We start from the raw sequence: 26393 nt of genomic DNA, 5'->3' as shown, positions 1-26393 counted from the left end.
GTTACTTGATTTTGGCTTTTAAGATATTTAAATTACATGTATGATATGGCTTCACTGCTCACTCACGGCGGGCGCAATTACCGGGAAAATATTTGCGCCCGGTCGTCAAAATTTTGATGATTTTGGGGCTTTATGGGCGCAATTGATGGCTTTATGAGCGCGAATTTGCACTCAGCGCCCGCTTATTTCAAGGCTTGGGGATGGTCATTTTCCGATTCAACAAATGTGTTGCATATTGCCCTCAAAGCTCAAAGGTCAAGTCCACCCCAGAAAAATGTTGATTTGAATAAATAGAGATAAATCAAACTAGCATAACGCTGAAACTTTCATCAAAATCGGACGAAAAATAAGAAAGTTATGACTGTTAAACTAAAGTTTCGCTTTTTTTTCACAAAACAGTGATATGCACATCTCAGTGACGTGCAAATGAGACGGTCGATGATGTTCCTCACTATTTCTTTTGTTTTCTATTTGAAATATATACAATATATAATTTGTTACAGATTTGACAATAAGGACCAACTTGACTGAACCATATAGTATTAGACAATGCTAATTCCACATGTTCGTGGAAGAATTAATCGTTGTTTCACTTTACAAAGAGGAGAAAATTAGATTATTTCATATTTCATATAATATAATACAAAAGAAATAGTGAGTGGATGATGTCATCAGTCTCCTCATTTGCATAAAGACCAGGATGCGCATATAACTCTTTTGTGAAATTAAGCGAAACCTTAAAATGTCCCCGTCATAACTTATTTATTTTATATCCGATATTGATAAAATTTTCAGTGTTATGCTTGTTGGATTTTTCTCTTTTTATTCAAATGAACTTTTTGTTGGGGTGGACTTGTCTTAAACGCAAGTCGATGTCGGACTAATGAGTCATAATTTTTCTAGAGTTTGAGCAGGGATGAACTGGCATTAATAATGACCCTTTTGAAAATTTTGTTTGATATAAATAATACGTACTTCTAATGAATAACAAATGTCACATTCAACTTGTGCAGTGAGGTTAAATGAATGGGTCAACCAGATCCACCCATGGGTGCACAGGAAAATTAAAGGCACGGCGCTGGCAAAATTGCAACAAACTCCTTAAGTTTTTTACGAAAAAATTGTAAAACTAAGTACTTCTAAGAAACTTACTGAACGATGTGAAGTCAATTCCCCCTAATATGATGAATATCCCTCAAATAATGTTATTTAAGCGTTGATTTTTCTTCTCATTGACAAAATACGGACCCTGCTTCCCTCCCAAATTTTTTGTCTAATGAGCTAAAGAGGGCACGCGATTTATCTTCATATCAAAGACACTACAAGGGAAAGACTAGGCACAAAAACTATTTTACACGTAAATCGATGCAAAGCGTTACGCGAAGGCGGCAAAGTGTCCAGTTTTTTTACCGTAAAGACTTTGGTGGAATGTTAATTGACAAACGAACGGTAGCACTTGTGGGGCTTTGTTCAGGGTACATAGAATTTGCTATGTTTTTGTCTCACCTGCATAGCAGAGTGAGACTATAGGCGCCGCTTTTCCGACGGCGGCAGCGGCGGCGGCGTCAACACCAAATCTTAACCTGAGGTTAAGTTTTTGAAATGACAGCATAACTTAGAAAGTATATGGACCTAGTTCATGAAACTTGGCCATAAGGTTAATCAAGTATTACTGAACATCCTGCCTGAGTTTCATGTCACATGACCAAGGTCAAAGGTCATTTAGGGTCAATGAACTTAGACCATGTTGAGGGAATCAACATCAAAATCTTAACCTAAGGTTAAGTTTTTGAAATGTCATCATAACTTAGAAAATATATGGACCTAGTTCATGAAACTTATACATAAGGTTAATCAAGTATCACTGAACATCCTGCATGAGTTTCACATCACATGACCAAGGTCAAAGGTCATTTAGGGTCAATGAACTTTGGCCGAATTGGGGGTATCTGTTGAATTACCATCATAACTTTGAAAGTTTATGGATCTGATTCATGAAACTTGGACATAATAGTAATCAAGTATTACTGAACATCCTGTGCAAGTTTCAGGTCACATGATCAAGGTCAAAGGTCATTTAGGGTCAATGAACTTTGGCCAAATTGGGGTATTTGTTGAATTACAGCCATAAATTTGAAAGTGTGTTGGTCTAGTTCATAAAACTTGGACATAATAGTAATCAAGTATCACTGAACATCCTGTGCGAGTTTCAGGTCACATGATCAAGGTCAAAGGTCATGTAAGGTCAAAGAACTTTGGCCACGTTGGGGGTATTTGTTGAATTGCCATCATATCTCTATAAGTGTATTGGTCTAGTTCATAAAACGTGGAAATAAGAGTAACCAAGTATCACTGAACATCTTGTGCGAGTTATAGTAGTTTTCAAAATCAGCACTGCTGCTATATTGAATTGCGTGATGCAGGTGAGACGGCCAGAGGCATTCCACTTGTTTGTTTAATTTGTCATCGCTTTGAATATTTTCAAAAAAGTATTATCGTCAGCAAAAATAATATAAAAAGTATGTTTTTAAAGTTATTACATTTATTGGTGTCTCTATTTTATCAAACAATCATTGGAATTGCGCATACAATGAATCAAGAATCTAGTTTTAAAAATACCGACAAGCTGAATTAAGGTTGTGAATTGTATTAGCGCCACCAACAACCTTCCTTTTATTTCCGTTGAGGAGACATGCGAAGCAACTTTCCAGGCTGAGGGAAGCGATTTCGCTCTTTTTTTTATATGCTTTTTACATCAAAAAAATTGAAAATGGAACGCTTTTCCCCAGAAAAAGCACTGGTGTGTAGCGGAATGAATTTCGGCTAACATTATTCGCGTAATGAAGCGATGTTCACCGACAACTCTAAAATCCATAGCGTAAACACCTACGTGGTGCGAGGTAAGTATGGCATACTAACCTCGCAATACGTGTGAGTGGACCGGATCAAGCTCTGTGTGTCTCTAGTGCAGTGGTCACCGGTAGAACATAGAGCTGGGCTCATCCAACCCCTTCCCCCCCTTGAGAGCTATTATCAAATTTTTTAATGTAAAATACTGCTCTTACACGTGTGCCGCCCTCCCCCCCCCCCCTTTTGAAAGTCACTTAATATATTTTTAATAGGAATTTATATATATTTTTTTGCTTTTCAAATTTTACCTGGATGAAATGATAAAAAAATACTTTTATCTAAGTTAGCACTGCACATGATATTGTCGCCCTCTATACAGGTCTTGTAGCTAGGCAAGATGGCGACAATTTCTAGCTAACCTTTTGAATTACTCACCATACTTTTTCAACCTTATTTTTTGTACATATATTTAGGTGCCTATCTCCACATATTCACCACACAGGATGTTTGCAATAGCCAAAGCTTTGCTGTTGGGACATTGGCACAAATTACCATACATGTTTGTGTCAATATTTTCATGCAATGTTAAATTTGTGGCCGAGAGGCAATTCGCGAAATCCGAGAAAATAAAACCACCGCGAATATATCAGCTTATACAGTATGTAGCCTACAATTCTGCTATACATGTATGCTGTGATCCGTCTTGAAATAAAATACCATATCATCTTTGCCCAATCCTTTCCACCCATACTTTGCACCAATGCACACTCGGTGCCGCATGAACTTTGCATTTCACTCTCAAACAAACAAGCCATTGTGTCCCTCCCTGAAAATAATACAGCACAGAGGGATGCATAGCCCAGCGTACAAAGTTAGCTTATGGGGTGTTTGTTGATATTTTTTATTATTTTAATAAATACTGTTCTTATCCTAAATAATTTGATGAGGGTAATTTTAGGTCACTTTTCATGTTGGTGATGTCAGATTTTGAAAATATTGACCAGTCTTAGAGATAAAAGACCCTGCACGAAGTGTGGACCTACACATATTTTGGACACACACAAAGTTCAGGTACGAGAAGTCCTGTGGTTTGGCCTACTATACATGTACACTATTAATATTTTATTTCTTCTTTCAGTATCAAGAAGCTTATTGATGATTGTGTACTCAGTTGGTCATGCCGGAACACTGTAGCTTTCACAGCCATAGGCAATCCCAAAGCACCTGAAGAGAGGGAGGTTTACAGGCCAACTATACACATCGTGGATCCTGATAGGCCATGGGAAGTTTGCAGGTATAAATACCATGTGACCTTTTGTATAAAGACCACTTGACAAGAAAGGTGATCTTTATAGACAGGTGTCTTGTTAGTTAGTTCTTTAATGGGAAAAGACAAGAGGTTTACATCAGTGGCCTAAAGGTCTAATAGCTTTCAATGTTTTTTTTTATTGCAAGGCCACTTCTCGATCTAGAGCATTTGTATTACAGCACAAATGGGCTTTAAATTTAAAATAGTGTTAATTTCTTTGCCAGATGGGCCAATCATTATAGTTAGTTTGGGTTTCTTGTCAATGTCAAGTTTTTAATGAAATCTTGGACAGGTACTGTGGGGCTTTTCTCTGTCTTAAAAAGTGTTCCAGTAGATTCGAACTCAAACCTATCTTGCAGTTTGCATATTTAAGAAATTTTAGATTAATCGCAGTTGGATTTAATTGCATCTGTTAGCAAGGTGGGGTGCAGGTCTCATATATCATTTTCCTATTTTTCCTAGCTTCGGTAGCGAGCACAACGATGCCATCCAAGCTTTGCAGTGGAACAGCGAGGGGACCCAGCTTCTCTCTGCTGATGGTTCAGGGTCTGTGTACCTGTGGCAGATGCAGCATCACTTGATGAATGACTGGGTGTGTGCTGCTGAAAGCCATCTTCCTGGTGAGCCAGTCGTTGCTATCGCTTGGCTGCGGAATGGCATGAAGGTTAGTAGTATCCATCGTGAATCCAGGAAAGTTAATTAAAGGGTCATCCAATAAAACGACAAATTTCAATTCTGTTTGCATCATGGTCTAGTGCAGAGGCAGTGGAACATCAGGCTCATGCAATGAAAGTGGAGGGGCACCTATTGTTTTGCAGACAAAAGGTGCCCCTCCAATTTCTTTGTCCGAGCCTGATGTTCCGCCGCCTCTGGTCTAGTGGTTCTGAACCCTGCAGTCAGATGGTCATGGGTTCAAATTCCAGCCAAAGCATCAATTTTCCTCATCCACACCATGCTGCCCTAGACCCATGTGAGGTAAATGGTTACTAAAAATAAGTTGTGAACACATTATGTCGCCTAGCTTGTCAGGGGTAATATACATATAAGCGACTTAGCATGTGCACAAGATTTACTACAAGTTTTGTTTGACTCACTATTACCTGTTAAAACCAGAGAACAATAGATTCAGTGGACCAAATCTATTGTTCTCTGGTTTTAACAGGCAATGGTGAGTCAAACAATTGTGATTGGTAGTGTAAACGCCTAGGCAGCTCAGCTAAAGCCGGGGTAATAATAATAGCAGGGCCCGCTGGTAGAACAGTTTTCGAAACTGAAGTGGCTACCCTGGGTAAATATACCTATATTATTATTATTATATTATTAAAAGAAAAATCATAGAAGCAAGGGAAAAATATTGAAACATGAGAAAAAAGGTATGATTTTTATTTTAATTGTCAAAAGGTGTAATGAAGATATGTATAGAGACTTCAAATTGGCTGCATTTGTCATTTTGAAGTGGGGTAAGGACAGCTTCTCTATTTAATCTAATATACAAAATAGCTCAAATTATTTCTCTCTTCAAAATTTTACTCATTTTGATATGGGGGGGGGTTAATATTGACATTTATATTCATTCTTCTTCATGCAGGCTCCATATATCAGAAATAGTTGCATTTAAATACATTAAATTCATTACCGCTCTTTGTTTAAAGGTAAAATTGTATTTTATATAAAGATGGGGTTGTTTGCTGAGCTTTTTTTCAATAGGCTCCAGATCATATCTGAATATGATTCAGGCTTTCAATGTAATTTTTTAGATTACTCTTGATTTTCATGTAATATGTTTTAGGACTTCAATTCCTCTGTAAACACAAAATTTGAAATTGAAATAAGTATCAGTAATTCCAGTGATTCCATACTGAACTGATTATAATGATATTATTCATTCTCCACACAGATCACTTACAATGTTGACAATATTGACAGCCCTAACATGTTGGATAAGTTCTCCAGGACACGTTTCACTCCAAGCTTGGCGGAGTTTGGCATGAGGCCAACACAAGGCTGGGTCCTTGTCACGGGAACTGGGCTGGTAAATAACTTTATCCTCACGTTTGTATTATTGCCTCTGAAAGTCACATCCACCATTAAAAAAGCTTTGTATAGTCCGTCAATTGTGTTTTCCGCTTCGTATTTAATTTAGAGCTGAAACGCACAATGGAAAAAAACAGTAATGATGGTTCATGTCTGTGAAAGATCATTAACATTCAGGCCCCCTTCTTAGTGAGTTCTTACAAAGAGTTGCAAATGATCTGATCAACCACAACGTCAACATCTAAAATGCAAAATTTGTTAAAAATATTTTCTAGATATGATGTATATTCATGCATTCATCATTCTCTTGAAGATTCAGTGTGATTCTCTTTGTTTACCTAAGAGATTGAGCTAATTTCCTGTAGAAAATTATGGTATGGATGGATTTCCATACAGTTGAGATTGATTGGATCAATTGTAAGTCTTTGTAAGATAGGGCCCTTGTTTGTTAAGATGATAGGTTAGAAGGGGAGCATTTCTTGAAGAATTTTGTCAGTTATTTTCACTGACTCTCAGCCAATTAGATGCAAGAATTTGCAGTGTCTTATTATATTTGTTGTTGGAATCACTGACCAAACCCTCAATGAAACGCCCCCCAGGGTAGAATAAACAAGAACAATCAAATTTGCATTACAATGGCAGACCTCGGTTCAAAATTGTTCTAATAAGAACTGGATCATAGAAGCTAGGGGAGTTAATATTCACAAAATATTAATTATCCTTAGCATTATAAATAATTTGGATTTTCTCACTGCTACATTATATGGCTCATTATTTCATGGTTCTTCATTCGTTTAGCAGTTAGTGTGTTAATGAATGAGCTTTTTTCTATTTGCAGGTTTCTGTAACTGTTCTTAAAGATGGGAAAACAACCGTCGTGACAGAGAGACTTGGGAATTCAAGAAATCACATTGCTTTGGCTGATATTGCCTTCACAAGTAGTAGGTCTTTTTCTTGGTTTTATGTATTGTTGTAGTGGTTGTAGTAGTAGCGGTGGTGGTGGTATTTTGTTGTTCTTTATTGGAATCTGATCAAATGTACTTAACAAAAATTTCAACATCACATTTATTTTCTTGTGTATTCCATCGTTTTCTAAATTTCTTATATATTTCATTGGGTTTTTCTACTTTTTGTGTTTTTATTGTTTTTTTCAATGGAAATTGTCGAGGACTTTATTTTGTCCATAAACAAGATGAAATTAATTGATTTTAATCAGTAAAAGGAAAAATAATGATACATTTATGAATTTTGACTTAAAACACTATTTGCATTGGATTTATACACAAATTCACGTTTTTTTTAGCAATTCTGAGTCTGCATGCACTTACAAAATGTTGCGTAATTTCGGAATCGCTTACTCGCTTACTCAAAAGTTGCGCGGCGGATTTATCGCGAATAATGTCAGGGGGAGCTGAATCAGCCCCCCCCCCCAGTCTTATTTGGGTTAACATAATTTTATTCCCTTTTGCTTTCAGCTGGGCACATTCTGATAGCTACATCGGATGGAGGTACAAGATGTCCTCTCCAGTGTTTTAAAGTTACCCCAGCTTGGAAAGATGGTAAGGGTTTATCAACTCCTCAATTCTTTCACAACGTTATTCAAGACAAGATATTGGTGTCAGTGAAAATTAAGTTTTAATGTGATGATGACTGCAGGGTAGAAGGAACTAAGTAGTAAATTAATAATTATCAAATTTCCTAACTTATTAATAAAAAAATTCTTATCTACAGAGGTTGGTATCAACTTTAGCTGATGATAATGATAAAAGTGATTTGCAATAGTGGGTGACCTGTTACACCTAAAGTGATGCATAATTTATTGAGAGCATTATTGCTTTATGAAAGACCACCTCAGTAAACTTGATCAATGCATGAAAATACTAACCATAATCAATATTCTTATTTCTCTCAATTCAGATAAACTGCATTTGTCAACAGAATACCTGCCTTCTCTATACATGCAATGCCTGTGTGAGATCACCAGTAGAGATAAATGTAAGTTCTCTGTTTTATCTTTGAGATGGAATAATTCTGCTTACCAATTTTGATTAGCATTTATGGTCATAACAGGAAAACTCTCCACTTCGTTTTTTACTACAGTCCTATGTAAAACTGCAACACAAAAGACGTTTTGTGTAGCCTGTCTTAAAGAAAAATGTGGAGCAAATTGCGATAAGATACTAGGAACATTATTCCCTCTTTGAACAGCGCAAGTATTAAGTCGTATTGTCTTGCTCTTTATTGATTGTTCTGCTCCTCATTAAATTTCGATCTATTTTCTCATTTATACTGATAGAAGTGCTATAAAGAATATTCATCAAAAATCGCAATCTAGGAGCTTTATTTAGTGAATTAGAGCAATGGTATGATTTCATGAATAAATTAGCATAATTAATTCATATCAAATAAAATACATGTATAAAGTTTTAGCGAAATTTACCTCCATGTATGCAACCTCGTAGATTACGTCATTTTCTACCATCGTGCAAATTTTTGTCATGATTGCGCAATCCGCGGCGGCAACCCCACCCCAAGGGAACTAATTTTTGCAAAGAATCATACCCAATAAATTGATTAGTCATGGCAATCGCTAATGTTTATGTTACATTGCCCACATGAACCTGACATTGTTTTTGTGATTTTCAATGTAGATCCATCTATAACATCTGTTCAGTTCATCAACAAGGAATGTACAGAACAACAGCTTCGGTCAGCCCCCACTGAACAACTCCTTGTCTGTGCTTCGGGTATGTCATGATATTCAATTCAATTTATTTATTAGGTATAAATCACATGAGTAAATATTCACATAGTAAAATGTGAGCATCAAACACCAAAGAAAAGCCAGTGGCTTTGATATTATGGGAATTCGTAACAAATAAATGACAGTGTAGTGATACAGGAAATAGAGCAAATACAATTAAATTTGAATGAAAACAAAGGAAATAAGGAAGTATAAATGATAGATGCATAGAAACGGGTGTAATTGAGTAAGATATTGAGTGATTTGAGAAGGAGATGCTCTATTCCTGGATGTCAACTGAAATACTGTATGTAGTGTTCATATGTAATAATGATATTTTGTATAGCACACATATCTACCTTTGTAGGTGTTTAAGGTTGTCTTGTTACCCTGGCTAAGCTTGGCTACCAATCCTGTGCTCACAGCATTTTGAGGATTTAATTCCTATGATGTCATTCACCTCACCTGGGTTGATTGCATTCAATGTAGATCAATTTCTTGCTGAAGAAAATTACGCCCTGATTGGGATTCAAACACATGGCCCTCTGTTTTCATAGTCCAGAGACTAATCAGGAACATCCGGATCATATTCTTAGGTGCTAAATCAGAAATGTGAATGTTGTACATTACAATCCTTGATGTTAATGAGCATTTATATGCAAAGTTATTATTGGGCAAAATTAGACTTGTAAAACCTGTCTTATTATCTACTTGGACTACTCTTTCAGGTTCCATGGGATCTTGTATAGAATGCTGGACATTGAAGAAGGAGGCCATACCATTACACAAACTATTCCAAGCAGGTTCTCCACACCATAGAGATCAACCTACAACACTGGTATGTCTTTGGGGCCACTGCAATCAAATGCTACTCCAAAAATAAAATGCAACTCCGTTTTCAGCCAATCAAAAGCACTCATTTGGAAGCGGCGCTTGATTCTTTGAGATGCGTTTGAACAAACCTTTTTTCGGCGACAGGCCCTTCATTGAATAATGTTTTTTCATCCAAAATCTATGTATCTGGACATTTTCTCATCACAGAGTTCAACCTACAACATTTGTATGTCTTCAGCCAATCAAAAGCACTCATTTGAGACTTGCGCTTCATTCTTTAAGATTTGAATTTAAATTAAAAAAAATTCTGCAACGTTCCCTTTGTTGCATAATGTTTTTTCCTCAATTTTTTTTTACCCTGGCAAGATTTCTTCACCAAAAGATCAACCTTAAACACTGGTACGTCCTGGCAACCGCTGCAAGCAAAGGCAACTCCAAAAATCAAACAAACAAAAAACACAGGATTTTCTTCCAATGTTTTCTCTTGTTTATCATGTCAAACTTTTTATTTCGAGCCCCAATAATAATTATGTTATCATAAAGCTGAAAGTCTGAACTTTCTGACAATGTCACTTGTGATATACATATTTTACCTGGTCAAGATCATACAAGGTACAGTACAGATTTTCTGAAATGTCTTAGTAGAGTGTAATCCAGAGTTCTGATTGGAGTAAGAGAATCAGTCAAATGTGTAAATGATTGTGATTTGAAATACCTTCCCCTATACATGATTGACTTTATTGCCTATTGTTTCTTATTCTTCCTGCAGAAATGGGTATTCAGTGCAACCTACAGCGATTCTTCCATCATCACATCCATCGCTCTACCAAAGCTACCCCTCAAGCTCTCTATGAACTCCCTGTACAACGGCCCGGGTATGGCTATAGCTGTAGCCAACCAAGAAGGCACCATTAAACTATTACACAGGTAAGTGCTGTGTAATGTCACTTGCTGTCCTCTAGAGTGCATCTACAGTAGTTATCTTGAAAAGACCTCTGTAATAAAGAGACCCTATTAAAGATCAAATGCAATACTGATTGCAACACTGAATGGTTTTGAACAAATGTGCATATAGCACTTGCGCTGATTTGTCATTGTTATTAAGCGATTAAGTACAAACGTTTGCACAGGAAACCTTCAGAGCCCTGTGCACAACTAGTCTGTCCATTTCAGCCATTTTTTTTTTTTTGGGGGGGGGGGTCCATTATAAATGTTAGGGCATGTGGATAACAATCCTTACTCAGTAGACTATTCTTCTATCGTACAATCCTAAATACCATTAAAAAGAATTAGAAAGCCTACCGTTGTTATTTCAATCTGTTGTTAAACATCTTTGTTTATCTTTTCTTGATGCCTCAGGTCATCTCTCAAGCCTTGTGCAGCACTAAGATACGAAGGAATCATCAAATCCGAACCAGGCCCACCAGGTTTGTTAGCCAATCCTCTGGGTGTATTGCCTTGAGTAACAGAGTGTTCCCTGTGTAAAGTAGTCATAGTAATCCAGGTTCTAAATCTGGTTTAGTCCCGGACTTCATGGGTGGCCAGATTCACCTTGCACTCAAAGGCCCGTATTCTGAAGTTGGGTTTAACTTAAACTCAGATTTGAAGTTGTGGTTTAAGTATGGATAGCCAATTGTGACATAAATCACTAACGGTAGATATTTCAGCTCATTTGGCTCATTTGGCTCTCAAATCATTCATAATTGTCTAGAAAGTATAAATGGATGATTGTCTTCACCATTGATAAATCAGGAAAGAGCACAGTAAACATAAGAGACATACAACTTAATGAAAAATTTGACACTTTTGGCTTCCCATAATTTTAGCACAGAGTTAGACTATGGTCTAAGTTAACCTGACTTCAGAATACGGGCCATAGAGATTACCCTCACTCCCTCTCTCTGCTTTACTCCATTCAGTGCATCCTCCTCCTTCAACCAAACCCTCCTACACTCCATTCGCTATGGGGGCCATTGTAAGAATTAGGGAATTCTGTATGCAACAGGTTAGAGAAAAAGACAGAGCATTTTTTTAGGCCAACTTTTTTCTAGATAGTAAAATAGATATCTTGATTTATGAATAATGATCATCTCCAACATTGCATGGTCTCTTTGAAAATTGGATTTGTGATCTGAATGCCCAAAACAAAAAGCCTTCCAGGACTGTAAAATATAAATGTACATGCTCTTATGTTATCTTGTGCACCTTGGAATAGAATGGACAGCTATATAGAGAGTTCAAGTCATAGTCAGCCAGTAGTCCAAAGTTTTAAGTAAAACTCTGTCCCTGTAAAATAGGGATGGCCAGGTTGACTTCATATTTGTGGTAATCACCCTTGCCCCTCTATCCACTTTGCATGGATCAGTGCATCTTCCATCCTCATACCAACCCTCCTCTACTTGCTTCCTTAATACGTTCTTTGTATATCCCCTCTTTGAACCATACACCTAGAACACAATAACTCATGAGCATTTCTGTAATCTACCCATGACGATGTATAGATTTTTTTGTCTATTTGTCCTTGTTCATTTAAAATCATAAATTCTGTTTCTATTTTCAGCTAAAAGACCCAACTTCAATGGCAAGCACCTAGTGTGTATGGAGATGTCTGTTACATGCTGTAGCATGGTGGCTATAGATCGAACAGGAGCCCTCTGTATGTTTAAGATCGAACCTACGCTGGGCCAAGGCTTAGACCAAGGTAAAGTCTAGAAGAGAAATATGTGAGAGCTCAATAGTCTTTAAGATTAAACCAACACTGGGCCAAGACTTAGACCAGGGTAAGATCTAGTAGGAATGCTATGTGGGAGCTTATAAGACCAAGATAAGTCCATTGGCCTATTGTACAGATAGTTGAGTTTTGAAAGAAGTTAGAAGAATTTCCCAAAGTGTGCTTCCAATGGTAATCACCACTTGGTCTGCACTCACTTTGTTTACATTCCATTTGGTCTTATATCACATGGTCTAATCCAAGTTTGTCTGCAAACCATTATTCTAATTACCACTTGAGCACTTTTTCAATTTCGTCTAATTTTCAGTTAGGCTATACTTATTGCATCTAATTTCACTTGGTCTAAGTAGTGTTTCCAATTCTATTCAGTATAGATGAACTTATTGTAACAACAATTTTAATATAACGAAGTACAAAGTTATAATTAGGTGAAGTGAAAATTAGACAGTCACCATATTAGACTAAATAGAGTTAGATCTAGGGAGCGTTTCATCGACATTTTTGTCCGACAAGTTGTCAGATCTGACATGTTTCCTTGAATCTGATTGGCTGAGAAGCACTGTTACTATGGTAACTGTCGGATAAAATGGGACTTGTCGGATAAAACACACAACAAGTCCTTTCATGAAGCGCTCCCCAGTTGAGTATGAGAGTCTGAACAGGCGACCTTGAGGGAGGAAAGAGTACTCAGTGTTATTTTATTACAATTTAATGACCAATCGAGCAGGAATATCAATTCACACTAACAAAAAAATACACAGACATACACTCAAGTATAGTCAGCATACCTTTTAATCAGACTATGTAAATTGCTTCTGTTTTTAGGTACAGTTCGAGTGCATACCATCGCCCAGGTGGTACACCTTCTAGAATACTGTCTCGTCACTGGCTATGACTGGTGGGATCTTCTGCTGACGATCACTCCCAGTAAGTTAACCTTTGACCTATGAACGTAGCATGATTATATTCCTTTGCAGGTGACTCACCTTGTAGCATTTGTCGTGTCACAGCCTCCAAATTAAGATCTTGTAACAAGTTGTTTTCATTTTGGGCATTCAGACTTACAGACTGCTCCCACCCTTATCTTGATAATCAAACTACTTCATGTTTAACAATCACACCAAGAAAGTTTATATTGATCTGTGATCTATGACCTTATAATTAGTTTCCAAGGAGTTTACCCCAGGGGGGCCAGTCAAATATATTGCTGTACACACGCGTGACCAAAAAAACGTGTTTAAAGGGGTGTTTTTTCAGTTTTGGACGTGGGCAGCGCGTGCACTCGTTAAGGGTATCAAAAACACAGATTTTCAAAAAAAGGGGTAGACTTAAAAGACTGGTCAATGGTCAATTGCAGGGTCAAACCTATTTAGGGTATTTTTTTTTCCAAAGCTTTTTTTCAAGACTAGCCAAACGTGTTTAGGGTATGTTTATCTTTCCCCAAGCTTTTTCCCCTTTTTTGTTTAGGGGGTGTTTGGAAAAAAATTGGGCCATGCGTGTGTACAGCAATACATTTGACTGCCCCCCCCCCCCCCCCCGGGGGAGTTTACCCTTTTCAGTACTACTGAGTCACTGTCACAGTTTTAAATTTGCTTCAACTTTTTTCTTTTTGTAACGGTAGATATGGTGGATACAGTGTTGGATCGGCTATCAGATTCTGTTAATAGACAATCTAGTTCTACCCAGGAGCTTCTCTTCACAAGGCTTGTTGCTGTCAAGGCAAGCTTGTACAGGTAAACTTTCCCCTATGATTGTTCTGCTGCTTAGAAACAATAGACCAAAGATCTTCTAATTATACAATTGCCGATTGTTCCAAAAATAGAAGCACGGAACTTAATAATAATAATGATAATTGTACATTTATATCGTGCAATTTCTATTCGTATATACTCAACTGCGCATTACAATGATAAAAGATAAAATAGTTGAACATAAATACACGAAAGTATAATTAAGTTCTTTTTACCGGAAAAGGGAAGCCTACTATCTCTACAAGTTATATAACAAAAAAAGTGACTAATTTATTTATACTCTCTTGAAAAAGGTAGGTTTTTAGTTTAGTTTTGAAGAAAGTAGTAGATCATGCATTTCTTATTGAGAAAGGGAGACTATTCCAGAGTTTGGGTGCAGCACTAACAAAGGCATGATCACCCAGTGTAATCTTTGTTTTAAAAGGTGGGTGACTAAGGAGGATGGTGTCAAGAGAACTTCAGAGTCTGTAGGACTTGGTGGGTGATTTCAAAGTTAAAGAGTTCACTGAGATGAGTGAGAGCAATGCCATGCAGTATCTTGAATGTGAGCAGCATTATTTTGAGTTCAATTAGCTGACGTACTGGAAGCCAGTGCAGATCATGAAATAGAGGTGTTACATGGGACAATTTGGCTTTTTAAAATTGTTGGAGCTTATGTACAGACTTATTTGAATGGATGCCCCATGTAAAGGAGAGGCACCATCTTTGTATGTTAAGAACCCACTACACAGATTCATTTAAGAGTCGGGGGAAACTATTTTCAGTTCACTTTTCACCTCCCAGGCACAGGTGACACCAAACAAATAATAAATATTGTTATTCAAAATCCATCACATTCAAAATAAGAGAAAAGATTACATAATAATGATAATAATAATGATAATAATAATAATAGTTATGCAAATAAACAATATTAATGATGACGATGATAAAGACCATGCCCAATACCTATAAAAGTCATAACTATTGTGTATTGAAAAAAAAATCAGTAATTCGCTTGTTCATAGTTTTACTTGTTTGCATGATTTCTTTATTTTTTATTACAGAATAAAATAAGAATATTATATGATCAACTGCAATCAAGATCTTTGCTATGAAATGTTATTCTGTTCTCTATTCTATCTTGTATTATGCTCTATACTGTATGTCCTGTCTCAGCAATAATGCGCCAGGACCTGGACTACTTTTACTTCCGCCGTTAATTAGTTTGTAAATTACTATGTAAATGTTTTTTTATTTTATATGTTATTAGATCCTGTATGAATATTTATTTAAATAAAGTGATACAAGATCAATCACCATGTACCGTTTTCTGTGGTGTGAACAGGCTATCTGCTAGTGGGTCCGGCAAGGCAGTTGACTGTTATGGAAAGCTGCTTCTCCATTCCACTGCAAACGTCTTCAAATCATTACTCCGGGCAAGTGCCATCTCTTCACAAGACAAAGGGCCAGCAGAGAAACTCAGTGGTATGTTTGGCATTCCATAGACCAAGTTCTATTAACATTCCATAGACCCACTTTATTTATTTCTGTTATATCATTTACTTCCATATTTCTAATGCTGAAAATGGTCATCAGATCGGCTGTTTTCATGAAGTTAAGCTGTTATTTGATGACTACCTCATTGTGAAAAGGCCACTGAAAGAGTTCAAAGTGTACACAGAATAGTTGTTACAATTATTGTAGTTGTGCATAAAGATATTTTGTCATCCATTGGAAATCACACCACAATGTAATGGCCAGGGGAAAAGTTTGTTTTTGTGCGTCGCTCATTTTCCTGTTCATTTTTTGCATTATGTAGGCATGGGCAGTCAATAAAAAAAAAATCAATATTAAGTTATGTAATGATAAGAAATATTTAGTGTTAAAACTTGCCAGACGACAAAACCAATTTCGAATTGTCATCTACATATATCAGAAAATAAAGACTGGCGTTAAAATGTTAATATAACACTGCCAATCCTTGATTCCACCCTTTTCAAATTTTCTTAAAGGTCAAGTCCACCCCAGAAAAATTGAAAAAGTTGATTTGAATAAATAGAGATAAATCAAATTAGCAAAATGCTGAAAATTTCATCAAAATCGGATGTAAAATAGGAAATTTATGACTCTTTAAAGTTTTGCTTATTTTTCACAAAACAGTGATATGCACAACTCAAATGAGAAATTTGATGATGTCCCTCACTCACTATTTCTTTTTTTTTTTTATTGTTTGAATTATACAATAATTCATTTTTATAGATTTGACAATAAGGACCAAGTTGACTGAATCATATAGTATTAAACAATGCTCATTCCACATGTTCAGGGAGGAATTAATCGTAATTTCACTTGACAATGAGGAGAAAAATAGAATATTCCCTATTTCATATAATAAAATACAAAATAAATAGTGAGTGGATGACGTCATCAGTCTCCTCATTTGCATACCCACCAGGATGTGCATATTACTGTTTTGTGAAATGAAGCCAAACTTTAAAACGTCATTACTTTCTTATTTTACATCCGATTTTGATGAAATTTTCGGTGTTACACTTGTTGGATTTTTCTCTTTTTATTCAAATCAAATTTTTGTTGGGGTGCGACTTTTCCTTTAATAGGGTATACACATATGGTTTCCAAATTTTACCTGCAAAGATTCTTAATTTTTACAGTGGAAGAGTGGTGGCTGTTATGATGTGCTAACCCTCCATCTATTTTTTTCCTTCTTTTTTTCCAGCTTTGTGTGCAAACAGCACTGAAACCAACCCAGACACGTTGTTAAAGAAACTAGACAGCAAGGAGTATGTTGTTGAACCAGGTCAGTGTCGGTACAATTCAGAAATCAGCTCCAAATGATATTCAATCAAATCTGATTAAACTTTCACTCTCCTGGGATGTTTCATATGACTAAAGGTCATGTTATACTAGTGCCAATGGGCACTTTATATCTAACAAGTCATCCCTTTTATTAAAGGGGAAAGCAATCAGGAGATACTGTAAAATGCACGATTCTATAAGCCCCATTCAATCGTACACAAACCTTGTACGTCATGCGTGTTCGTCGGACTAGTCATGCTATCTCTGAATGTGTCCGAAAACGTCTAAATACATGAATTACCCCTGGCTGGTCGCTTTAATGCGTGATAGCATGCATCCATTGAACATGATCTTACCAATACAGTGATACATTATATTCATAAAACTTACCTTTGTGTAACACCCCCCCCCCCCCTTTCTTTGATTCCAGCAAAGCCCTACTGTCCTTTGGTAAGACTTAATCTACATTTGCCACCCTTAACCCAGGTGAGGTAAATGGGTACTCAGCATGAATTCATTTCTTGAAATGCTGAAGTACTTTATCTGCAGCTCTTCTTGATACAGGGTAATAACTGTTTACAGCAGAAAAAATATGGGCTTATATAGTATAGATGATATAGTGATGATGTAAATATATTTATTTCCCAGCTACCTTGCAGTGTCTACAGCCATTGATCCAGTGGGTAGCTGATTACACCATAGTGAGTCTAGCTGCTCTCTAACCTATGTAATATATTTATTTCCCAGCTACCTTGCAGTGTCTACAGCCATTGATTCAGTGGGTAGCTGATTACACCATAGTGAGCTTAGCTGCTCTCTAAATAACTTATGTAATATATTTATGTCCCAGCTACCTTGCAGTGTCTACAGCCATTGATCCAGTGGGTAGCTGATTACACCATAGTGAGCTTAGCTGCTCTCTAAATAACTTATGTAATATATTTATGTCCCAGCTACCTTGCAGTGTCTACAGCCATTGATCCAGTGGGTAGCTGATTACACCATAGTGAGCCTAGCTGCTGTACCCCCTCCAGGGAGCCCTACCAACAGACCAGGGGTAAGTTTAACCCATCGCTTGCTTAAACTTGGTGGTTTCTGTACAAAGCCTATAGGAATTTACAGAATTCAGTAATTAACAGGTTAACCCATATGGTCCATGAACGAAGACTGGGAAGATCAGAATTCAGTAACTCACAGGTTGACCCATTGCCTACTGGATCGTGATTGTCCCTGTACAAAGCCTATTCGAATTTACAGGATTCAGTAGTCAACAAGTTAACCCGCTGCCGGCTGGAAATGGGTGATCCCTGTACCAAAAGCCACCAAGCATAACATTGCAAGCCATATTTACTACTTGCCAGCAAGTATTTTGCTTAAGAAACTCAAATTGGTGTTTTTGAAAATAGGCTTTATTGTGTTTCTTACCAGCCTGAATTTTGTTACGTCATACTTTGTCAGGGAGGTGGGTATATGAATTGTCTCTGGTCGGGGACTTCAAAATTCAAACAAACTCATAAATATTATAGTATTTTGCAGAGATGCCAACCCTCCCGATTTCATCGGGAGGCTCCCGAAAATTCATCCCAACTCCCGCCCTTACGATTACCATCCTTATCCTCCCGAAATTACGATTTTTTTTGCATTGATCAAATTGGATTGGAAGTACATGTATCGTCTGCTAACTTTAGCATGTAGTAACTCCATTACGTTTCGCTGCTACTAAATTCTGTGTGAAAGGCAGACAAATAAGGAGCAGCGAAAAGCTGGTGCATGTGATATGCCCAACGGGAATCCACTGTGCACCAGGCCGGTAGGCCCGGCTAGCTTCGCGAGGCGCGCGTGTGCGCTCGCGGCCGCTGGATTTGTCGAGTGGTGCGATGGAATATCGGTGTGTGATTTCGGCGTATTGATGGGTTGATATTGACACGAAATGGCGGAAAATCAACAAAAAAAGACCAAGAAATGGTCTCAGAAGTATAAGACTGAATACAGTCTCCAGTACCCGTGTATTCGGAAGTCGGAAAGAGGAATCTACCATGCATTTTGCACAATTTGCAGCGTGGACATTAAAGTTGAGCACGGAGGTCGTGATGATATTCGGAAGCACGTAGGGAGCAAACGGCATACGGACATTGCGAAGTCGAGATCTTCGAGCTCCACTAGTACCCTGTTGACTTATTTCACCAAGCAAGGGACCAGCGAGGAGGAAGACGTTACCCGCGCTTTAATAATAATAAAGAGGATAATTCCTCATTATTATAGTTGAACAGGTACTTTTCTTCTATTGTCCCCTCATTTTTTTTTTACATGTAAAAATGCATATTTGATATTTTTATTTTTATGTCAAAAAAGTGGGAACAATGTTTTTTTAAAAACATGTGAAATGCTCCAAAATAAGGGTCAGATTGCACCAGAGAGCATCTAGAAACCCAGAGCTTCCAGGGCCCTAAGCCGGGCCCTCGACCCCGGCCGCAAGGGTCGAGCGCTCCGCGCTCGAGATGTGCGCTACGCGCACATAATTTGGTGTCGTTTGCAAATCCTCCCTAATTCTGATTTCCAAAAGTTGGCATCTCTGATTTTGCATAAGTCCTGATGTTTGAAGTTGAATGCATGGCATGATAGCATGTATTTTTAATCCAATCTAGGTCATGAGTTTGATACGAGATGTACCCTCTCTGGTGATATTTGAAGCTGAATAACAAGATGAGATGTATTTTTTATCCAATCTAGGTGAGTTTGATGCGAGATGTACCCACTCTAGTGATGCTGAGAGAACTCCTTCTTATCATCAGGATGTGGGGAAGACTACAGAAGAACTGCCTTCCGGTCTTTACTACTACAGCAGGTGAATAATAATAGTCAGTTCTTGTATAACACATTATGAATAACATCTCTATGGATATTATTACGCTGTAGCTCAAGCAGCTTTCCAGCGCTCGGCATTTCAAGGAATAAATTCCTGCCAGGTACCCATTCACCTCACCTGGGTTGAGTGCAGCACAATGTGGATTAATTTCTTGCTGAAAGAAACCTTTCCAGCATTTCAAGGAATAAATTTCCTGCCAGGTACCCATTCACCTCACCTGGGTTGAGTGCAGCACAATGTGGATTAATTTCTTGCGGAAGGAAACTACGCCATGGCTGGGATTTGAACCCACGGCCCTCTGTTTCAAAGTCCGGAGACTAATCCACTTGGCCACAACGCTCCATTGATTCCATTCATTGTCTTATTCAGTTTGATTGTATTTTGCCCAATGTTCAATTGATATAGGGACAGTGATTTTCCTTGATCGCGGAAAACAGACGGAATTCATGGAAAGGGCCTTTTGAAACGGAAAGTGGCATTTCAATCGGAAAATCACGGAAAACATATTTTTCCTCAAAATACACAGAACAGCAACAGAAATTACTCCAAAATCTCAACAAAATATGAATATTAAATGGCCACAAAACCCCAGAAAACACGATCTCACTTCGCTACAATCGTGACAATGCACACATCGTGAATGCACTCGATCGTACCCCACGCCCGTATCCAGCCGGCCGGGCGGGTGCCGGGTTGGGCTTCACATGCACACATCATTCGAACAACACGGTCGTGTGTTGCTGCCCTCCACGTTTGAAGATGTAACAGCACGATATCGAGGTCTTAAAATCCAAAATGCCGGATAGGCGAAAGTCGTTGACTGCTGATAACGATGTCCAATAAGCCCCAAAACTATCGATGAAAATTAATTTGACCATAAAATAATCCTAATAATGTGAAAGGTGAGGATGTATTCATGTTAAATTTGATTGTTAAAATATTTTGTGTACCCACATAGATCCGATTAGAATGGATCCTACATGTATTTCGTTGTTGGTACAGTGGCAGATACAAATTTTGACCAGCGCGAGTGTTGTGATATTGCTATTCAATGGGTAAACGGAATTGTCAAATTTTTTTGTACACAAAGTCTATTGGGAAACGGAATTTCCGTTTTCTGACATGCTGAAACGGAATTTAAGATGTTCTAAAACGGAAAAGGCAATTTTTTTAAAAGGAAAATCACTGTCCCTATTGATATTTAGGTACAACTCGATTCAATTTATTTTCAATAGATGCAATGTTTGATTCATTCTGCATAATGAATTCAATTCAAATCATTGCCCAGTCATTTAAGGGTTAAGTGGTCAAGAACTTCTGATCTTGTTCTTCCAACAATGGATCAAAACAAACAGACAAAACAATTGTCTTATGTAAAAATTAAGGTCACATTTTCCTACCTGTGGTTAGACCACATGCATGTTTATTCCATCCTCTTAGTTAAACCAGCATTCAAAATTTGTTAATTTGTTCAGAAACAATATGTTAGAATATTTTTATGTTGGAATATTTTTATTTTCAGATGACCCTGACGTTCTCATACCAAGCCTCTTTCGACTGGTCTCTCAAATTTGGGTTCACTATCATGATAAGCAACCAACAGAATTAGATGAGTCTCTCATTGGTAAGTTTAATATCACCTAGGGCGTGTATCACAAAGTGTTAACTGGGACATGCCTAAAGGGATTGAGTAACTTTGTGGAGCTTTGGGGCCTGTTTCAAGAGGAAACCCTGATTTTTTTTTTCATAAGTGTCATTACATGCTTTGTGATAAGTAAAAAGAGTGATTATTTTCCCTCCATAGCCTATAGTGTTAACTTAAAGGGGAATCCAGCCTTGGCCATAAAATGTTGTGTTGGGAAGGAGAAAAATAAATTAAACAGAATGGTGAAAGTTTGAAAGAAATCGGACAAGCAATAAGAAAGTTATAGCTGCTTTAAAATTGAGATCATTAATAGTATGTAGATTTCAAATTGGCAACTGGGTAAGTATATTATGACAAGGGGCAAGGACAACTTTCCCATAGGCCATGTACTTTATTATCAGGGATTTGTGGTTTTCTCCTAAGTACCCATTCCCCTGGGGCAGTAATCTAAATATGACACAGGTAGTATATTGTTTTATGTCCCAATGAAAGAAAAATATAATTTGAATTAAAACTTTTGGGGAAAATGACATTTTAGCCATAATATGTATTGGAGTACATGGAAGAGTAGTCCTTGCCTTACATCACTATGACATCCCATATGCGGCCAATTTGAAGTCTCCATGGGTATAGTGATTACCAATATTTACAACTTTTAAAAATTCATAACTTTCTTGTTGCTTGTCCAATATTGTTCAAACTTTCACCTATCAACTTGTCTGATTTTTCTTTTTCTTATAAAAACAAGTTTTTATTTGGGTTGGATTCCCCTTTAAGCATCTTTATGTTCGCCTGTGACTGCAGTCATGATTATCACAGCAATTAAATGTCAGGTGATTAATGATGATGATAATAACGATATACTTCCCCAGGGTAGCCACTTCAGTTCCGAAAACTGTTCACCCAGCTTCTTCCAACAAGCATAACACTGAAAATTTCATCAAAATCGGATGTAAAATAAGAAAGTTATGACAATTTAAAGTTTCGCTTAATTTCACAAAACAGTTATATGCACATCCTAGTCGGTATGCAAATGAGGGTACTGATGACATCACTCACTCACTGTTTATTTTGTATTTTATTACATGAAATATTCTCATTTTCTCCTCATTGTCCTGGAAACAAAGTTTTATTCCTCCCTGAACATGTGGCATTACCATTGATTATGATATTTCATGGTTCAGTTAAGTTGGTCCTTGATGTCAAATTGGTAAAAAATGAAATATTGTATTATTCAAACAATCAAAATCAAAAGAAATAGTTAGTGATGGAAATCATCGACTCTCTCATTTGCATGTCACTGATTTGTGCATATAAATATTTTGTAAAAATAAACAAAACTTTAAAATGTCATAACTTTCTTATTTTACATCCAAGTTTGATCAAATTTTTAGCATTATGCTTGTTTGATTTTTCTCTATTTATTGAATCAACATTTTTCTGGGGTGGACTTGACCTTTAATCTCATAGATTACTTAGCAGTAGTGCGCGTCCTCAGGGCATGATTTCACCAATGTGGTGATGCATTTTATACCACACAAAATTGGTGAATTTTGGTTTCAGGTAAACTCTTTTTTTACTTTAGAGCAATTTGGAGGTCGCCACAAAATGAAAACAGGTCAATAATTGCACTGTTTCACTATGCCTGTTGAGGCGGAGAGTCGATTGCTTGGCCAGGCAAGTTTTTTTTTTAAGTGTGGAACAGAATTTGTTTGCTCTCTATCAATATCTACTTTATTCTTGAATTTTCTTTATTCTTCCGATCTAGATGAATGCACACTCTTACCTAGTCAGGTTGGTGTTCCTCCATGGGACCTGTCTCCTGTTACTGAAGGTAAATTTTATCACATCTTGTGTCATTAGTAAATTAGATTCTCACATACATGTAGCTGACTCCTATTCAAGTCTTATTTTTCATTTTTACAGTTCTTGAACCTTCATCATAATCATTGTTGCCGTCATCACCATCATAAACATCACTCATCACCACCATCATACCAGTTAACATAAAATGTCAACATCATAAATCATCATCACATCGTCATAACCATTGTTATCATTGTCATCATTATTATCACCACCATTATCAACAATCACCTTCATCATTATCATCATCACCATCATCATAATCACCATAATTACCATCACTATCATCATTGACACCATCACCATTATCATCACCATCATCATCATTGTCACCACCATCACCATCATCATGATCTTCATCATCACCATCATCATCATTATCATCATCACCATCATCATCAATTCATCATCACCATCATCATCAATGGTATCTCTAATACCACCATCACCATGGTGACATCATTAGTAATTCCTCGCACCATTCCTTACTCCCAGGCTATACAGGCAAGATCCACGTCAGACATGGCCAGTCATCGTTCCAGTTCGGCACCCTTCCCGGTCGTATGATCAGCATCGCTACTTTCAGTCTTGGTCCGGAGATCTACACCCGATCCCTGACGGACAGGCTCCATCAAAAGTTTGACGTGGTCCGCAAGCTGAGTCTCGGTGTAACTCCCCACAAAGAGATTAGGAGATGCTCAAGGTTTGTACATAAGGGGGTAAAGGGGAACTGTCCGTCAAATATGTTGACCTCTAAGTGGTTGGTCCTTTATAGGCCCATGTTCCCTAATGATACTCTTGATGCACAATACCTTTCCATGAAACAGTTGAAAGTTTATTGTACTGGTTATAAAATGTTTTTTATAATACAACTGTCATATCACTTTATCAGACAAATGTTGTAATCCTTTCATTGCTTGGCAAAATGATTATGTCATTAATGAGAGAGGGAAAGAGAGAGTAAGAAACCTCTAATTTATTTTTGATTGATTACTTATTTTGTCGTCATCAAATTAATAAGAAAGTGACAGTTCATCCTGCATAGTAATAATAATAATATGCGTACAACCCTCAACATCAAGCTTTCCTACTCCTTGTCATTGAGCCATCGAGAGTGTTTGAACCTATTAATTCTTTCCTGCAGGTGTTCCTGTATATCATTGATGCCTCCAGTAACCCAACAATCATCCACTGTGAGGGTGGTCTGGGAGAAACGCTGGGAGAGAAACTGTTTGTGCGGAGGTCTGTGGCGGAAAGTGACGGTTCATCCTGCATAAACATTCATCCATCGTGATCATTGAACGATAATCTTCAGGTGTGGTGGTTTCTTGAGATCTTCATCCCTCGTGATCTTTGAACGATAATCTTCAGACCAACCAGGTGTGGTGGTTTCTTGAAATGTTTCATCATGGCCTGGGGGATGAGACGTCCCTCTTGCTGAGGCTGCTGTACAAAATTGAACATTCCAGGGTTGGATGCTTTTCAACCATATCCCCGGGATTGCCTTCTTTATGACCGACTAATTCTTTTGTATGTGACCAATTTCATATATCCCAGCAGTCAGTCAGTCCATGATTTGGGCTTTGGAAGAGAAACTGTGGTACGTGGCTGAAGATGACTGCTCATATAGCGTGATCAATCTTGCGTCTTGATTCTGTAGTCAGGGGGTGTGTGTTACCACAAAGGATAGTCACTGGAATTGCACAAGATCCTATACTTTTGGACAGACGAAGAGCACAATAAACTGGAAATAGTGTTTCATGTAAACATTCTAACGCCCAGCACATGCTACACGATCCGTTGCGATGCAATGTTTAGCAAATCTCATTTTAGAGTCCAAATCGGTGTCAAGTCGCAGCCGATGGTGATGTTACTGTACATGTGATTTGGAATGGGATTTGCTTTTATCTCTAGAGAGGCTAGAAATGGACTGGAATTTCAATTTTGATATATGACTATACAAAACTTTGATTGTTAAGATTTTATAGGCTGGAATATGTGTTCACATCAAATCATGTTATAATTTAATTGAAAGTCGTATGGCAACGGATGGTATAGTGTGGTATAATGTATCTCATAACCCAAGTATTGTCCATGGTCTGATTGATCTGAGAGACACACTAGAAGAGGACTGGTTTGTGTGGAAGTCTCTGGTGCCAAGTGACTGTGGATCCCCCATCAAACCATTGATTGATCTTTTACATTGGATGATGAATATTCTGCAGGACAGACGAACCGCTATCAAATGTCGGTAATCTAATCGTCAATGGTCTGAATCGGTGTCTCATAAAGCTGTTTGTAAGTTATATAAGAATGATGACTGGTAACCCTTTCTTATGCTAAATGACATATCCCTTTGTAGTTGACTTAGGACCTAAGAACGTGTTCCAGTTTTGTGTCACGTAGTGCATAACTTTATGAACATCTTTTTAAAGCCAGCTGGTGCTCCTGATATTATCATAGCTTGACATTATCATACAATGTAGCTTGACCTTCTGATTGGTAATGAGAAGCTTTAATAATTGCGTGAGGAATATCAGGGCCCCAAACTGGCCAAATTAGATAACCCAGCTTACCTGTAAGTAACTGGCTTATACTTTCAAAATGAATGAAATCAAGTTGCCACATTTACTACACTTACAACTCAAATCATGATAGACCTATGACAAAGCATGCTTCTTTTCATGCATGCTGTAAGCATATTTGCGTTGTTGTAAATTTTGTATGAATAAATCCTGTAAATTCAATATGCGTGATGTTACATTGATTTAATAAAGTGTGGTTTTGGTATATGTAACTTCTAAAGGTTTCTATGGCGGAAAAAAGAAGAGTGTATTTGTTTCACGATACACTGGTATGTATTCGTTTGTGGGCATATCTTTGTCCTTGTTGTATGGTTCTGAAATGTGCACGTGTTAATAATAATAATATAGGGTATTTATATTGCGCACATATCCACCTTGTT

General features: G+C 37.4%; 1 protein-coding gene across 1 annotated transcript in view; it reads left to right on the top strand.

Moving 5' to 3' along the window:
• LOC129274232 (mediator of RNA polymerase II transcription subunit 16-like) overlaps window positions 1–26175 on the top strand; it is a 29272-nt gene extending 3097 nt beyond the window's left edge. Inside the window, exons 2-22 of the mRNA XM_064108314.1 lie at window positions 3989–4144; window positions 4622–4823; window positions 6057–6191; window positions 7032–7134; window positions 7669–7752; window positions 8111–8188; window positions 8845–8940; window positions 9665–9774; window positions 10540–10697; window positions 11130–11197; window positions 12331–12471; window positions 13327–13428; window positions 14123–14234; window positions 15580–15719; window positions 16972–17052; window positions 18005–18108; window positions 19782–19896; window positions 21440–21541; window positions 23331–23396; window positions 23924–24131; window positions 24573–26175. Of these exons, the coding sequence (XP_063964384.1) occupies window positions 3989–4144; window positions 4622–4823; window positions 6057–6191; window positions 7032–7134; window positions 7669–7752; window positions 8111–8188; window positions 8845–8940; window positions 9665–9774; window positions 10540–10697; window positions 11130–11197; window positions 12331–12471; window positions 13327–13428; window positions 14123–14234; window positions 15580–15719; window positions 16972–17052; window positions 18005–18108; window positions 19782–19896; window positions 21440–21541; window positions 23331–23396; window positions 23924–24131; window positions 24573–24705 (2494 nt within the window). The 3' untranslated portion in view covers window positions 24706–26175. The remainder of the gene's footprint in view (window positions 1–3988; window positions 4145–4621; window positions 4824–6056; window positions 6192–7031; window positions 7135–7668; window positions 7753–8110; window positions 8189–8844; window positions 8941–9664; window positions 9775–10539; window positions 10698–11129; window positions 11198–12330; window positions 12472–13326; window positions 13429–14122; window positions 14235–15579; window positions 15720–16971; window positions 17053–18004; window positions 18109–19781; window positions 19897–21439; window positions 21542–23330; window positions 23397–23923; window positions 24132–24572) is intronic.
• Window positions 26176–26393: the final 218 nt, after the last annotated feature.

The sequence above is a fragment of the Lytechinus pictus genome, chromosome 13 (assembly GCF_037042905.1).
Source record: "Lytechinus pictus isolate F3 Inbred chromosome 13, Lp3.0, whole genome shotgun sequence".
In the NCBI taxonomy this organism is placed as follows: Eukaryota; Metazoa; Echinodermata; class Echinoidea; order Temnopleuroida; family Toxopneustidae; genus Lytechinus; species Lytechinus pictus.
The sequence above is the reverse complement of the archived record's forward strand: the minus strand, read 5'-3'. Positions and strand labels throughout refer to the sequence as shown.